Raw genomic sequence first — 13,929 nt, 5'->3', positions numbered from 1 at the left:
AGCACTGTGGTCTGAAAATATGGAGGAAATAATCTCAATCTTTTGGTATCGGTTGAGCTCTGATTTGTGACCCAGTATGTGGTGTATTTTGGAGAAAATTACATGTGTGCTCGAGAAGAATGAGTATTTCATTGTTTTAGGGTGGAATGTTCTGTATATTTCTTTGAGGTCTATCAGATCTCTTGTTTGTTTGTTGATATTCTGCTTAGATAATCTGCCTGTTGCTAAGAGTGGACTATTAAGATCCCCTACAATTAACATAGTGTATCAGTATGTCTCTTTATTTTGATTAACAGTTGGCTTATGTAGTTGGCTGCTCCCATGTTGGAGGCATAGATATTTGGAATTGTTAGATCTTGTTGGATAGACCCTTTAAGAATGATATAGTATCCTTCTGTATCTCTGACTGCAGTCTTTAGCTGAAAATCTAATTTGTCAGATACAAGCATTGCTAGCTACCCCAGCTTTCTTTTGCAGTCCATTAGCATGAAAGAGAGCTTTTCCATCCCTTCACTTTCAGTCTGGATGTATCTTTAGGTTCAAAATGAGTCTCTTGTAGTCAGCGTATGGATGGTTCCTGTCTTTTTATCCAATCTACAACCCTGTGCCATTTTATGGGAGCATTTAGGCTATTCACTTTGAGAGTGATTATTGAAAGATACGTTTTTATTGCTTTTTATTGTTTTTATACGCTTTTATTAAACAAGGTTCTTGTTTCTATAGATTGTCTCTGTAATTTTTGTTCTACATCACTCTTGGGGTCTTTCTTCTCTTGTAGGACTCCCCTTAGCATTTCTTTCAGGGCCAGGTTAGTGGTCACATGTTCCTTCAGTTTTTGCTGGTCTTAGAAGCTCTTTCTCTCTCCATCCATCTATCCATCCATCTCTGTTCAACTAAATGACAGCCTTGCTGGGTAGAGTATTCTTGGCTGCATGTTCTTCTCATTTAGTATCCTGAATATATCTTGCCATCTCTTTCTGGCTTGCCAGATTTCTGTGGACAGGTCTGACGTTATTTTGATGATCCTCCCTCTGTACGTAAGGAATCTCTTCCCTCTAGCCGACCTTAAGATATTTTACCTGGTTTAAGGTTCACGAGTTTCAATATCACATGCCTGGGGGTCTGTCTGCCCTCCTTGATCTTGGGGGGTGTTCTCTCTGCCTCTAGGACATGAACAATTGTTTCAGTCCCTAGATTAGGGACTGCAGGTATGATTTGCTCAAATATATCTTCTAGTCCTCTCACTCTCTCCAGTCCCCTCAGGGATCCCAATAATTCTAACATTCTGACATTGGAACATTTCATGGTGTCATTTTTTCCTCTAATTCTGTTTTCATGGATTCTAAGTTGTTTTTCCAGGCCTCTTCCTGATCCTTCTTTTCCATTATTTTGTCTTCTAAATCACTAATTTGTTCTTCTGCCTCATTTACCCCAGTTGTTAGAATATCTAGTTTATGGGCGCCTGGGTGGCTCAGTGGTTAAGCCGCTGCCTTCCGCTCAGGTCATGATCTCAGGGTCCTGGGATCGAGTCCCGCATCTGGCTCTCTGCTCAGCAGGGAGCCTGCTTCCTCCTCTCTCTCTGCCTGCCTCTCTGCCTACTTGTGATTTTTCTCTGTCAAATAAATAAATAAAATCTTAAAAAAAAAAATATCTAGTTTAGATTGGATCTCATTGATGGCATTTTAAAATTCTGCCAGATCAGCTCTCACTTCTGCCCTTAGACAATCTGGTGTCATTAGTGTTTTTCTCCAGCCTAGCTATCACCTGCATAGTTGTTACCCTGAAGTCTATTTCTGATGTCTTGCTTATATCCATATCCTTTAATTCTGTTGCAGAGGTCACAGTCTCTGAATTTTTCCTGTGTCTGGGATTCCTCCTCCTAGTCATTCTGGTCAGGGGTGGTTGAGGGAATGTACAGAGTTCAAAGTATTGACCACAACCTAAGCAGGATTCACCTGTTTTATAGGGACCTTAAGGTTGTTAGCCTCTTGTTCTTTCAGCCTGTGTTCTGCGGGAAGGTTCTGCTGCACTGTTACTCAGGCAACCCTGTGGGGGATATGGGCGTAGTGAAAACTGGTTTTGCCGGGGGGGGGGGGGGGGGGGGGCTTTTGTTTTCTGTCAGAGCAGAAGTGACTGTATCCAGACTTCTGTCTCAGAACAGAGAGATCACAGTCTGGTCTCCAGAAAGCCCTACAGGCCACACTGTCTCTGTCTTTGTCTTTGCTGCTGAAAACCCCAGCGTCCTGGGTTGTGCACCCCACAGCAGCACTCCTAGCGCTCACTTCCAGGTCCAGGCACGTCTGTGCCCTTTGTGCTTCTAAAACCACCAGCTGCCTCCAGTTCACATGTCTGCCTCCAGAGCTCCAGGTTTCAGTCTGGGGGGCTGCCCTAAAGGCCTTTCCCCGAGGCTACCAGTCTGTGAATCTGTGCCCTGTCCCCAGCATGGGACACTTTTGGGCTCCTGTGTTATCTCACCTTCCCAGCGACATTGCTTTTGGTAGCTCTCTCCCCTTTCTGTTTATCATCCAGTATCTGCCCACAGAATTATGGCTCCCTGCTTCATACTTCAAAACCAGCCACTGGAGATATTCTGTTGGTATAGATCCTGATAGATCTTCTTACTTCTCAGGCTGATTTCATGGGTGTTCAGAGTGGTCTGGTAGATATCCAGCTTAATTCAGGGGACTAGTTGAAATAGGGTCCCCTGCTTCTCTGCCATTTTGGCCCCTGTTTTTGACAGTTTAAAACAAAGTTTCCCAAACTTCTCACTAATGCCATTTGGGGCCAGAAAACTCTTTGTGTGGGAGAGGGGGCTTTCCTGTGCAGCATAGGGTGTTTAGCAGCATCTCTGGCCTCCATTCACTAATGACAGCTCTGCCAGCCCCTTGTTGTTATTTAAAATTTTATTCATTTATTTGTTAGAGAGAGAGAAAGTGTGTGTGCGTACACACAAGTAAGGGGAGTGGCAGGCAGGAGGAGAAGGCTCCCAACTGATGTAGGTAGGACTCAATCCCAGGACTCAGGGATCATGACCTGAGCCGAAGGCAGATGTTTAACTGACTGAGCCACCCAGGCATCCCTCCCCAGCTTCAGCTGTCAAAGCTAAAAATGTCTCCAGTTGTTGTGAGATGTCCACAGAAGGCAGAATCATCCTGAGTTGAGAACTGTAGACTTAGAATTAGGAAAATCATGTCTTTTTATAGTTTTTAGGGTGTATAGCTCATCTAGAGTATTTAGAAGTCTTAATGCTTTCAAAATAACCTTCATATTATAAACATAACCTTGGTTAAGGTTATGTTTATACAGACAAACCCTGTGGAAAAGGATTATATACCTTTGGCCACTTTGTATGCCATCTTGGTAACTACCAGTTCACATTCTAGTAATAAACAGGTGAGGTGGTATTTTAAAGTTATACATAAGCTCACAGGGCTTATTTTATTAATTCAGTCATATGAAATGAAATTCGTTGTTTGGTAACTCTTGGTCTTTATACATCTAAGAACATTTTGTTATTAAAAACTATGTTTTTTTGTTGGTGGATAGTATGCTATCTCATTAAATGAGTTGAGTATGCTATCTCATCTCATTAAAATTGCTATTAAAAATTGTCTATTTCTTTCTCTATGAAAAGACATAGTAGTTTTCAAAATTCTAAGAATGGAAAGGTGCTTTGAGCTAATTACTTTGAAATGTGTTAACAAATTGTTGACTTTTCTTAAGCAAGTTGACTATTAGGTAGCAAGTACATGATCCCCTTAAGTGTATCTAATCATGTGTGTAACTGCTGGCTTATCTTTCTCTTCTCTGTTCCTTTTCCATCTCCTCCTCCCCTCACTGCTTTTTACCTTTAATTACTGTTTATCAGTTTCTTGTTTTACCTCAGACACTTGGCTGGATATAATGTATGTTATTTTCTTTTTTATCTACTATATCTTTTATCTACTGTATCTACTATATCTTGTGAGCTGAGTACCCTCATTTTACAGAAGGATTTTGGGACTCAGAGAAGTCAAATCGCTTACCCAGAGTCACATAGTTAACAAGTGTGCCAGTTAATATTTATAGTTAGGGATGTCTAACACAGTGCTGTGTGCTTTAACACTGTTTTGGTGCTTAGGAGACTTGGCTTCTTATCAGAATTACCAGGTGGGTTTTGGTTTTTGGTTTTTTTATTTTAATTTTTTTTAATTTTCTTTTCAGTTTTCCAGAATTCATTGTTTATGCACCACGCCCAGTGCTCCATTCAATATGTTCCCTCCATAATACCCATCACCAGGTTCACCCAACCTCCCACCCCCTGCCCCTCCAAAACCTTCAGATTGTTTTCAGAGTCCATTGTCTTTCATGATTCGTCTCCCTGTCCAATTTCCCCAAACTCCTCTCTCCTCTCCATCTACCAGGTGAGTTTTAAACACAATATACCTAGACCTCCTTCTACTTATATTGGATTAGAGTCTCTGGGCCTTAAGGCCCAGAATTGTGATGGAGAGGGAAGAGCCCTGAATTAAAATTGTCAAAATCTTTTCTTCTTTAAAAAAAAATATATTCCCCCTGCATTTGTGTTTTTTTGTAACTTTGAAAAAGCTTCTTAACTTTTTGGAGACTCAGTAATTGTCTTGCCTGCTTCATAAAATTATTGTGAAGAATGAAAGGTCTTATTAGTTTGGGTTGTGGTATATCATTAAATAGCACTCAGAAGCTGCAGTATAAATGTTATTCATCGATGGGCTTCTCCAGGGTAGGAACAGTGTTCTGTATTATCTCCTGTGTTTGTTTTGGTATTTTAAATGTCTAGGATGATGTAGTAGGCTCTCTGTAGCACTGCTTTTACTGAATGAATGAGGAACAAATGGACAAATGCTACAAAAGTACAATAGCTCTGGGGGCACTTGCATTCCTCAGAGCTCTGCCTTTCCCTTGGCTTTCTGCTGTGATGCTTCAGCAACCTGGAGAATTTATGTGTTCCATTGCCTGGCTTCCATGAGTAAATGTGTTGTTACATATGGTATTTCCCTGCCATTCTCTAATGGTAAGAGTGGTTGCTGCAGTTATTTTACTGCTGTTATGTGTCTGCTTCTCCCAGACTAGTCTGACCTCCAGTCTTTTATAATCACTCTAGTGGACTTTTATCTTCTGGAACAACGGTATCAGAAAAAAGAAGACTTACATTTTTGTTTGCTTTATTCCATACTTTTACCTTTAGCTTAAGTTTTTCTTTTCTTTTCTTTTCTTTTTTTTAATTTTGAATTCCCTTTCAGGTGTTAAAGCTAGTAAGTTATTTTATTTTTAATATTACTTCTATCTGGAAATAAGATTGTTGCTAGTATACCTCTAAAATAGGGTCAAGATATCTTACTAGCCCTCTGAGTTGCTGAAGTAGCTGTGAAGGAATATTTGGGCTTTGTACTGTAGGAAAGGTTTACCTTACATGCCTCAGAGATATCTCAGAGATTAATTTACCCCTAATAGCTACTTTTATTTCTTTAAAAATAGATTAAATTTGGTTATTTGAAATATGAAAATAATTTAACTTCCAAATTAAATTTTGCAAAAGTAGCACCTAGATAACAATGCTTATAAAAGTAAACTAAAAACTAAATTTCCTTGTTTTTTTAAAACTTGATGCAAAATCTATAAAAAAATGTTTTAGGTTAAATTCTTTAAGAAGTCTGTTAACAAGAGACTGATTATGGGACACCTGGGTGGCTCAGTGGATTAAGCCTCTGCCTTCAGCTCAGGTCATGATCTCAGGGTCCTGGGATCAAGCCCCACATCAGGCTCTCTGCTCAGCAGGGAGCCTGCTTCCTCCTCTCTCTCTGCCTGCATCTCTGCCTACTTGTGATCTCTGTCTGTCAAATAAATAAATAAAATCTTTTTAAAAAACAAAACAAAACCAAAAAACAAGAGACTGATTAAAGGGGCCCCTGGGTGGCTGAGTTGTTGAGCATCTGTCTTTGGCTCAGGTCCTGGGATTGAGCCCCATGTTGGGCTTCCTGCTGGGCAGGAAGCCTACTTCTCCCTCTCCCACTCCCCCTGCTCATATTCCCTCCCCCACTGCCTCTCTGTCAAATAAATAAATAAAAATCTTTTTTTTTTTTTTTTTTTAAGGACACTGATTAAATAAACTGGGGGTCAGCTATGCAGTGGAATACTATGTTGCAGAAAAGAATGAGGATACCCTGTTACTGATATGGAAAACCTCTGTTAAGTTAAAAAAAAAAAAATTAAAGTGTATCAGAAAGAAGGAAAAAAATTGTATTTTATTTCCTTGAACATGCTGGAAAAACCCTAGGAAGATACAAAAATAGCTAATAAAAGTAGTTACCTGAGATGAGAGATAAGGAGTGTATTTTTCACAGTCTTTTAATATACATTTTAAAATTTACTCAGCAATATGGATGTTTTTAACTACTGAGAATAAAGAAATAGATTAAGAAACATTAAGCATATATACAATTATTTAAAATTGTATTTTTTAGATGAACTACAATTTATTGACTGGGAGATTGACAGTGACAGGGACGATACTAGTGAGTGTAATGAATCTGAAGATGGTGAGAATGTTGTGGAAATATCAGACTGTGGTTCTTGTTCAAGCAATCATTCTTCGACTAGTGAAGAGAGGCCCTCTGAGCTTGCAAAGGTAAGTACCATTTCTCTCAAAATTCTGGTTAGGACATTTGTTAATCATAGTCTTTTGGTGTTTCATTTTTAACTCCTTTTTCCAGGGCAGTCACTTTTGACTCTTAGTGATTCTTTCATTATTTACCTCCTTGTCTCTAAATAACATGCTTGTAATGTGCTTATAAACATGGGTAACATGGGTAACTCACTCCTCCTCACCCACTCCCTGCACCTGCTAACATATGAAACTTTTTCCATTCCTCTATTCTCTCAGGACACATGTATCAAGATTTGGTTAGATTAGGATTTAGCATTGTATAATATTCATAACCAAGGTAAATATTAATTATTTTTCCTTCACAACTTTTCATTTTCCTTGGAGTTAATTATTTTGGGTTTTTGTTTACCTAACTTTATTTATTGTTAATAAAACTACTTTTTTTTGCCATTGTTTAGCTCTCCTGTAAAGGTTTTCAGGCAAAGTAGGCAGTCCAGCTGTTTTGTCTTTTTGGAGAGCTCATTCCCACAACCTCCTAGCTGCTCTAAGTTGAACTCATCCTCTCTGCTTTGTGAATTTAGCTACCCTTACATCTCTCTTCACCATCTTCCTGGTAATTCCCTTCACCTCTTTCTAATGTAGAGCAACTTTATCCTGCATTCCATGTCTTCCTTTTTCTTGGTTTTCACTCTCAGTATGATTGAGGACATCTTCTAGTAGCTTTCAATGAGAGGATTTATGGAAGATAAATGGCATGTCAGAAGATGAGTTTATCACACTTTGATAAGTGGATGGCAATTTAAATAGAATTTTAGTTTGGAAATTATTTTTCTTCAGAATTTTGAAGGCATTATTTCATTGTCTTTTAGTTCCAGAGTTGCTATGAAGAACCCTGAAGCTATTCTCATTCTTGATTTTTTCTTTTTAAGATGTATTTATTTGAGGGAGGTGTGGGGAGAGGGAGAGAGAGAGAGAGAATTTCAAGCAAACTTTGTGTTGAGCAGAGAGCTCAGTCCTGGGACCCTTACATGTTGACCTGAGCTGAAATCAAGAGTCAGTTGTTCAACTGTGTGAACCACCCAGGGTCCCCTCTCATTCTTGATTTTTTAATAATTCTTTTTTATCACTTCTTTTAAGCAGTGTGATTGTGATATGCCTACAGGTGGTTTTCTGCTTGGAGTTGATCAAACTTTTTGAGTATGTGGTGAATCTGCTCCAAGTCCATGTTGAAGTTTGGTAATTCACTACGACGACTCTCAGCATTTAGTGTACAGTCAAACTCAGGGCTATGATTTATTATAGTGAAACAATACAAAGCAAAATCAGCAATCTTTCACAAGTTTTATTCCTGTGGAGTCACACAAGGTATGCTTAATTGCTCTAGCAGTGAGTTTTTGATAATGTCTGTAAAATTTTGCCTGCCAGGGGAGCTCATTGGTGACTCAATGCCCAGACTTTCTGTTGGGGGCTGGTAAAGTAGACACTCTCTCTGCCTTGCATGTACTGGAATTTCAGATTTCAAGAAGGAAAATAGGTATTCAGCCTAAGCCATAGGGTCTTTTCTTTTTAATGCAAGCTCATCCTTTTTTTGGTTTTGGTCTTGCTTAATAATTTTCCTCTTTTGCCACCTGAATCTCTTTCATTACTGGATCATGCAGCCTGTCAAGAAGCGGGGGGGGGGGGGGGTGCAGGGGGTCCTGCAAAATTGTGTAAAGACCCTCCCCTAGGAATCAACACAGGTCTGTGCCACAGAAGTCCCTAAAATTTGGAGTTTTGAAACTCAGATGCATGCCTGAGGTAAAAAAGCTCGGACACAGACAAGGTGAACACAGGGTTCTGATGGCAACTAGGGAGACAAGAGTGATTGACTGCTCTTCTGTGAGGGTTCCTTGAAGAGTGAGGGATGTGAGTTTTCAGCTCTTGGGCTAGAGAGTGGGGTGCCACCATATTCATCCCACATACCCATCAGCACTGAAAGTCTTCAGGGAGAAAAACAGGGCCACCTAGTGGATTCTGGAGCTGCTTAACACCAAGCCCTGCCTCCCTGGCTGCTGCTCCCCATCTTCCCCCACCACTGAGGGCAAGTCCTGAGAATCAGCACAACAGACCCCTTCCCAAGAAAGCCAGTACAAACAGTTTGCTTGCACTGAGTTTACTGATCATAGAGTTCTGAAAGCTTCAGCACTGAGGAAAAATAGTATCTAGCGTCCTTTGGACTTTTATTCTTTATTTCCTTCTTTTTCATTTATTTTCTTATTTTTTGCAATTCTTTTTAAAAAGTTGTTTACATTTTTATATGTATATTTTATATTTTTATTTTTTGTTTACTTTCATTAGCATTTTTTATTTTTATATTTTTTTCTTACTTTGGGATCTAGATTCTTTATTTTTTTTTTAAGATTTATTTATTCATTTATTTGAGAGAGCAAGCACAAGTTGGGGGAGGGACAGAGGGAGAGGGAGAAGCAGAGTCCCTGCTGAGCTTCTCCCAGGACACCGAGATCACGACCTGAGGTGAAGACAGAGGCCTAACTGAATGAGCCACCCAGCTCCTGTCTTCCTTTCTTTTCTGGACAAAATGATGAGATAGGGAAATTTATTCCAGAAGAATGACAGGTAGTACTCACAGCCAGGGATTTATTTAATCAATATAGCTAACTAGAATTTAAAACAATGATTATAAGGGTACTAGCTGGGCTTGAAAAAAGCATAGAAGACACTAGAGAATCCTGTACTGCTGAGATAAAAGACCTAAAATCTAGTCAAGCTGAAATTAAAAATGCTGAAATCAAGATGCAGTTCCAAGTGGAGGCCCTAAAAATGAGGACAGGTGAATCATTGGACTGAATCAGTGATATAGAAGATAAAAAGTTGGAAAATAAGGAAGCTGAAAAAAAGAAGAAAACAGGTAATGGATCACAAAGGTAGACATAGGGAATTCAGCAACTTACTAAACTCTTATAACGTTTGTATCCTAGGAGTCCCAGAAGATGTAGGGAGAAAAAAGGGACAGTTTATTCAAACAAATTATAGGTGGAAACATCCCAAACCTGGAGAAAGACACAGACATTAAAATCCAAAAAGCAGAGAAATCTCATTAAATTCAAAAAGAGGCAACCATCACCAAGGCATATCATAGTCAAATTCACAAAATAGACAGGGAAAGATTCCTGAAAGCAACAAAATAAAGAAAAGTCCTTATCTTATGAGGGAAGACAGATCGGGTTTGCAACAGATCTGTCTGCTGAAACCTTGTGGGCCATAAGGGAGTTGAAGGAAATATTCACTGAGATGAGCTGGAATTATTCAAAGTGGTACGTTGGAATTAGTCAATGGGATGAGTTGGGATTATTATTTCAGTATTCCAATATTTAATGTAATGGGTTGGAATTATTTATCCAGCAAGGTTGTCATCTGAATAGAAAGAGAGATAAAGAGTTTCCTAGACAATCAAAAAATAAAGGAGATTGTGACCACTAAACCAGCCCTGCAAGAAATACTAAGGGGACTCTATGAGCGGGGGGAAAAAATACCAAAAAGAACAAAGACCAGAAAGGACCAGAGAACATCACCAGAATCACCAGCTCTACAGGTAACACAACAGTGCTGCATTCATATCTTTCAGTAATCACTTTGAATGTATATGGACTAAACGCCCCAATCAAAAGACACAGGATACCAGAATGGATTACTTATGCTAAGTTAAATAAGTCAGAGAAAGACAAATACCATATGATCTCACTGATATGTGGAATTTAAGAAAGAAAACATGAACGTGTGGGAGGGGGGAAAAGCAAAAAAGTCATAAGTGACTTAATTATAGAGAACAAACTGAGGGTTGCTAGAGGAAGGTGAGAAGATCATCAGCTAGATGGGTGATGGGTATTAAAGTGGGCAGTTGTGTGATGAGCACTGGGTACTATATGTAAGTATTGAATTACTGAATTCTCCAGAAACCAATATTGCACTGTATGTTAACTAACAAAATTTAAATTTAAAAAAAAAGGGAAAAAATGGAAGAATATGTGTTTATATGGAATATCTCTAGAGTGGTAGGAAGCTGTTTTTACTAAATAACTTGTATGCTATTTTGAATTTTGAACCAAGTAAATTTATTGCTTGCATTAAAAAATGTTTTCTAGAAAAGGACATTCTGTAGTAATATCCAGAATATATCGAGAACTTGAACAAACCAGTAAGGAAAAGACATAGCCCAAATGAAATTCAGGTCATGAATAGGAAAGGGAAACCTGAATGGCCACTAAGCATGTGAAAAGATGCTCAGTCTCACTAGTAGTATGGGAAGTATAAATTAAAAATGAAATATCGTATATACAATACAGTGGAATAAAACAGACTACATTGGAATGTATGAGTTTGTATTTTCCTGCAGTTTTTTATTCAGTTACATTTATTGGTATATGTGTGTTGAATTACAATATGTAACGTATTTTTTACTGTTCTTAAGTAAAAATATTTGAAAGCCACTGTTCAGAGGAATTTTCACACATGGCTAAAGGAATATATATATATATGTGACTATTCATTATAGCCTTGTTTAGAAGAGAAAAAACTTCTGAAAGCTAATTTTCTATGAACACAGGCAAATTGGCTTGTATAAAGTAAAGTGCTATATTATCATCATGAATAATATTGAGGAAGTAAGCCAGTTTACCAAAGAATCTGTACAGTTTGATACTGCATTATATGAAGTATATAATCATGCAAAAGAGTAGTACATATTAATAACCAACAATCTTGGAGGAGAGGAAATTTTTCTCTAGACACATTTTTCAAGTTGCTGCAATAATATCACTTTGGATCATCATTCTCTGCAGTGCAGCTGTGGTAATGTGCACTCAGATCTTCAGCTGCAAGGAACACAGTTGATTGACAGCCCCAACTGCCATCCTTCAGGATCCTTCATTTTGTTTGTACTAGGGCCGTGTTACCCATGGGCTGCATCTTTTACTCAGTTCTCTTTATTTTTTACTTCTTGTCCTCTTATAGTTTTCAGACCTACACTGTGGTCCTAAATCTCTCCTTGACTCTACTTTCTCCCTTTTATCCTTTGCAGGTGCTTCCTTCAGTGAATCTCTTCTATAGCTGATGTTGTCTTGGCATCTGCCCTCAGGAGATTAACTCATACTTGCATGCTCTGCCCAACATTTGCAGTTACACTAGCACCTCCTTCCTCATACTTACACAATACCTTAACTTTTCTCTTTTGTTTATTCAGCATTTCAGGTTGGTTGAGAAAAGTAAAATATGTGATGGTTTTTGTGGACTTGTCTTATATTCACAGTTTTTGTGAATATTTGTCTTTGAATTTGCATAGAAGCATACCCTGAGAAAACCTAGTAGCGGTGAGCAAGTGAGCCTGGGATGGAATAGCAGTCAATCAGGGATCATTATTGTGGGGATCTGTAACTTAGCACTGCTGTAAAACTCTGGGAGCCTCAGGATTATCCCATCAGGGGATAGGGAAGGGGCAAGACTGCTGAGTTATTTATGTAGATCCCTTCATTCCTTGGTTATGGGATGGCCCTTGGTGGAATTTGGGTGATGGAATATTTCCTCATTCGTATAGACTACTGCACAAGTGGGGAAAATGGCTTATGGCAGCCAGAGAAATCCCTGAGGCAAAGAAATGGAATTGCTGGAAACTGAAGATAGAGCCAGTGTCACTGAAGATAGGGCAGGAGATATGAGTAGGGTGTCAGCAGTGTTTTATAATGTTTAAATGAGCCATGTACATTGAATGAAATGGAAGAGGGGAAGATTTATATTGTAATTAGGAATTTTGTATTACTTAGTTCTCCAGAAACAAACTGTCCCTTATCTTTTTACTGTTGAATAATTATTACTGTTTTATGAACAATACACTATTTGTCTCTCATTCATGAATGTAGAAATAGAACATATATGGTGTGTGAATACTTACTCTGTGGGAGAACCCTGCTTTCACTCAGTGGGAAACATTAATTATTATTTAGGTCTGTTTTGAATTACTTGCTCAGGCTGACATGAGTGAAGTTGTTGATTTAGGAAAAATCTGGCCTGTGAGCATAATTTCAGCAGTTCTCTGGAGCAGAATTCTGGTAGCGCTTAAGTAAAGGGAACTGAACTCTTAATAATAGCACATGCTAACATTATGAATTCTTCCTTGTGGGACATTCTTCTAAGTGCTGTACTATGTACATTAGCTTAGTTAAACCTCATACTCACTCTTGTGAAATGGGAACTATTGTTACCATCCCTAATTTTCAGAGGGTTCTAAGGCATATAGAGATTAAGTAATTTTTCTTTGGTCATAAAGTAGTATGTGACTGAGCCAGGATTCTAACTCAGGAGCTCTGGTTTCTGAGCTGTGGTCCTGGCCATTTTGTTACAGTGTCAATAATAGTAATAGCAATTGATAACATGATAACCCTGTGTTTTTACTATATGTCAGGCACTTTACTGAAGTGATGATCATGTCAGCTAGATGTCATTAATAACTCCATTTTATAGATGAGAGACTAGAAATACAGATAATAAACGGCAGAATCAGATTCTAACTTAAAGAATCAGATCCCAAATTCTCTTAATTACTTACTTAATTACTTAACAGTTTAACTATATGTTCAACTACTTGGAGAAAAAGCATGATAGAAATAAAGAGAATAGCAATAAGTTCTCTTTATAATGTCATCTTTTAGCACATTTGACAAATACAGTTGATTACTGATGTTAATTTCTGTATTGGTTGGTATGTCTGTCTGGGTTTTCACAATTTCTGTGTCTTCAAAGAACAAATCCTGTAGAGGGCAGCAGAGACACAGCAGAGGTTTCTCTTCCTACCCTACATTTTTCAGGAAGTGTGAAGGATGTTTGATTTAGGTGAGCTTTGTTATGTAATTTTCACGTATTTTATGGAGTGACTCCTATGCCAGTTAACAGGCATAATAAATATCAGTTGAACTGAATAAGGTTCAGGTGTTTGTTGAAGGTGTGCAGCATAAGCTGGCTGACACAAATAAAGATCTCAAAGTAGTTCATGAAGTTTTTAAGAGAAATGAGGTTTTCAGATTTGAAATACCTATTCATTATTATGAAATAGATGTTTCCTTTGTATACTTAACAGTAGTGGTAGAACAAATGATTTAGTATCTCATAGATGAAATACGGAAAAGTTTCAATAAAGTAAGGATAAAATTTTGTATTCTTACATGGGAATATATCATCTTTTGCAGAGTGATCCTTGAAAATATTTCTAAAACTGAGCATATTTATAATCTTATCTTTGTTTATTTTTACTCATT

At 38.2% G+C, this 13,929-nt stretch overlaps 1 protein-coding gene across 7 annotated transcripts in view; it reads left to right on the top strand.

Annotated features, from left to right (window-relative positions):
- The window catches only part of SPIDR (scaffold protein involved in DNA repair), a 609,776-nt gene that overhangs the window by 100,397 nt on the left and 495,450 nt on the right, over nucleotides 1-13,929 (top strand). For 6 of the 7 annotated variants that reach the window (XM_059166493.1, XM_059166494.1, XM_059166495.1 and 3 more), the window contains exon 5: nucleotides 6,483-6,646. The exons of the other annotated variant lie outside the window; for it this stretch is intronic. In XM_059166493.1, the coding sequence (XP_059022476.1) occupies nucleotides 6,483-6,646 (164 nt within the window). The remainder of the gene's footprint in view (nucleotides 1-6,482; nucleotides 6,647-13,929) is intronic. 7 annotated transcript variants of the gene reach the window in all.

Source organism: Mustela lutreola, chromosome 3 (genome assembly GCF_030435805.1).
Source record: "Mustela lutreola isolate mMusLut2 chromosome 3, mMusLut2.pri, whole genome shotgun sequence".
Classification (NCBI taxonomy): domain Eukaryota; kingdom Metazoa; phylum Chordata; class Mammalia; order Carnivora; family Mustelidae; genus Mustela; species Mustela lutreola.
Note: the sequence above shows the minus strand (reverse complement) of the source record. Positions and strands in the feature narration are given on the sequence as shown.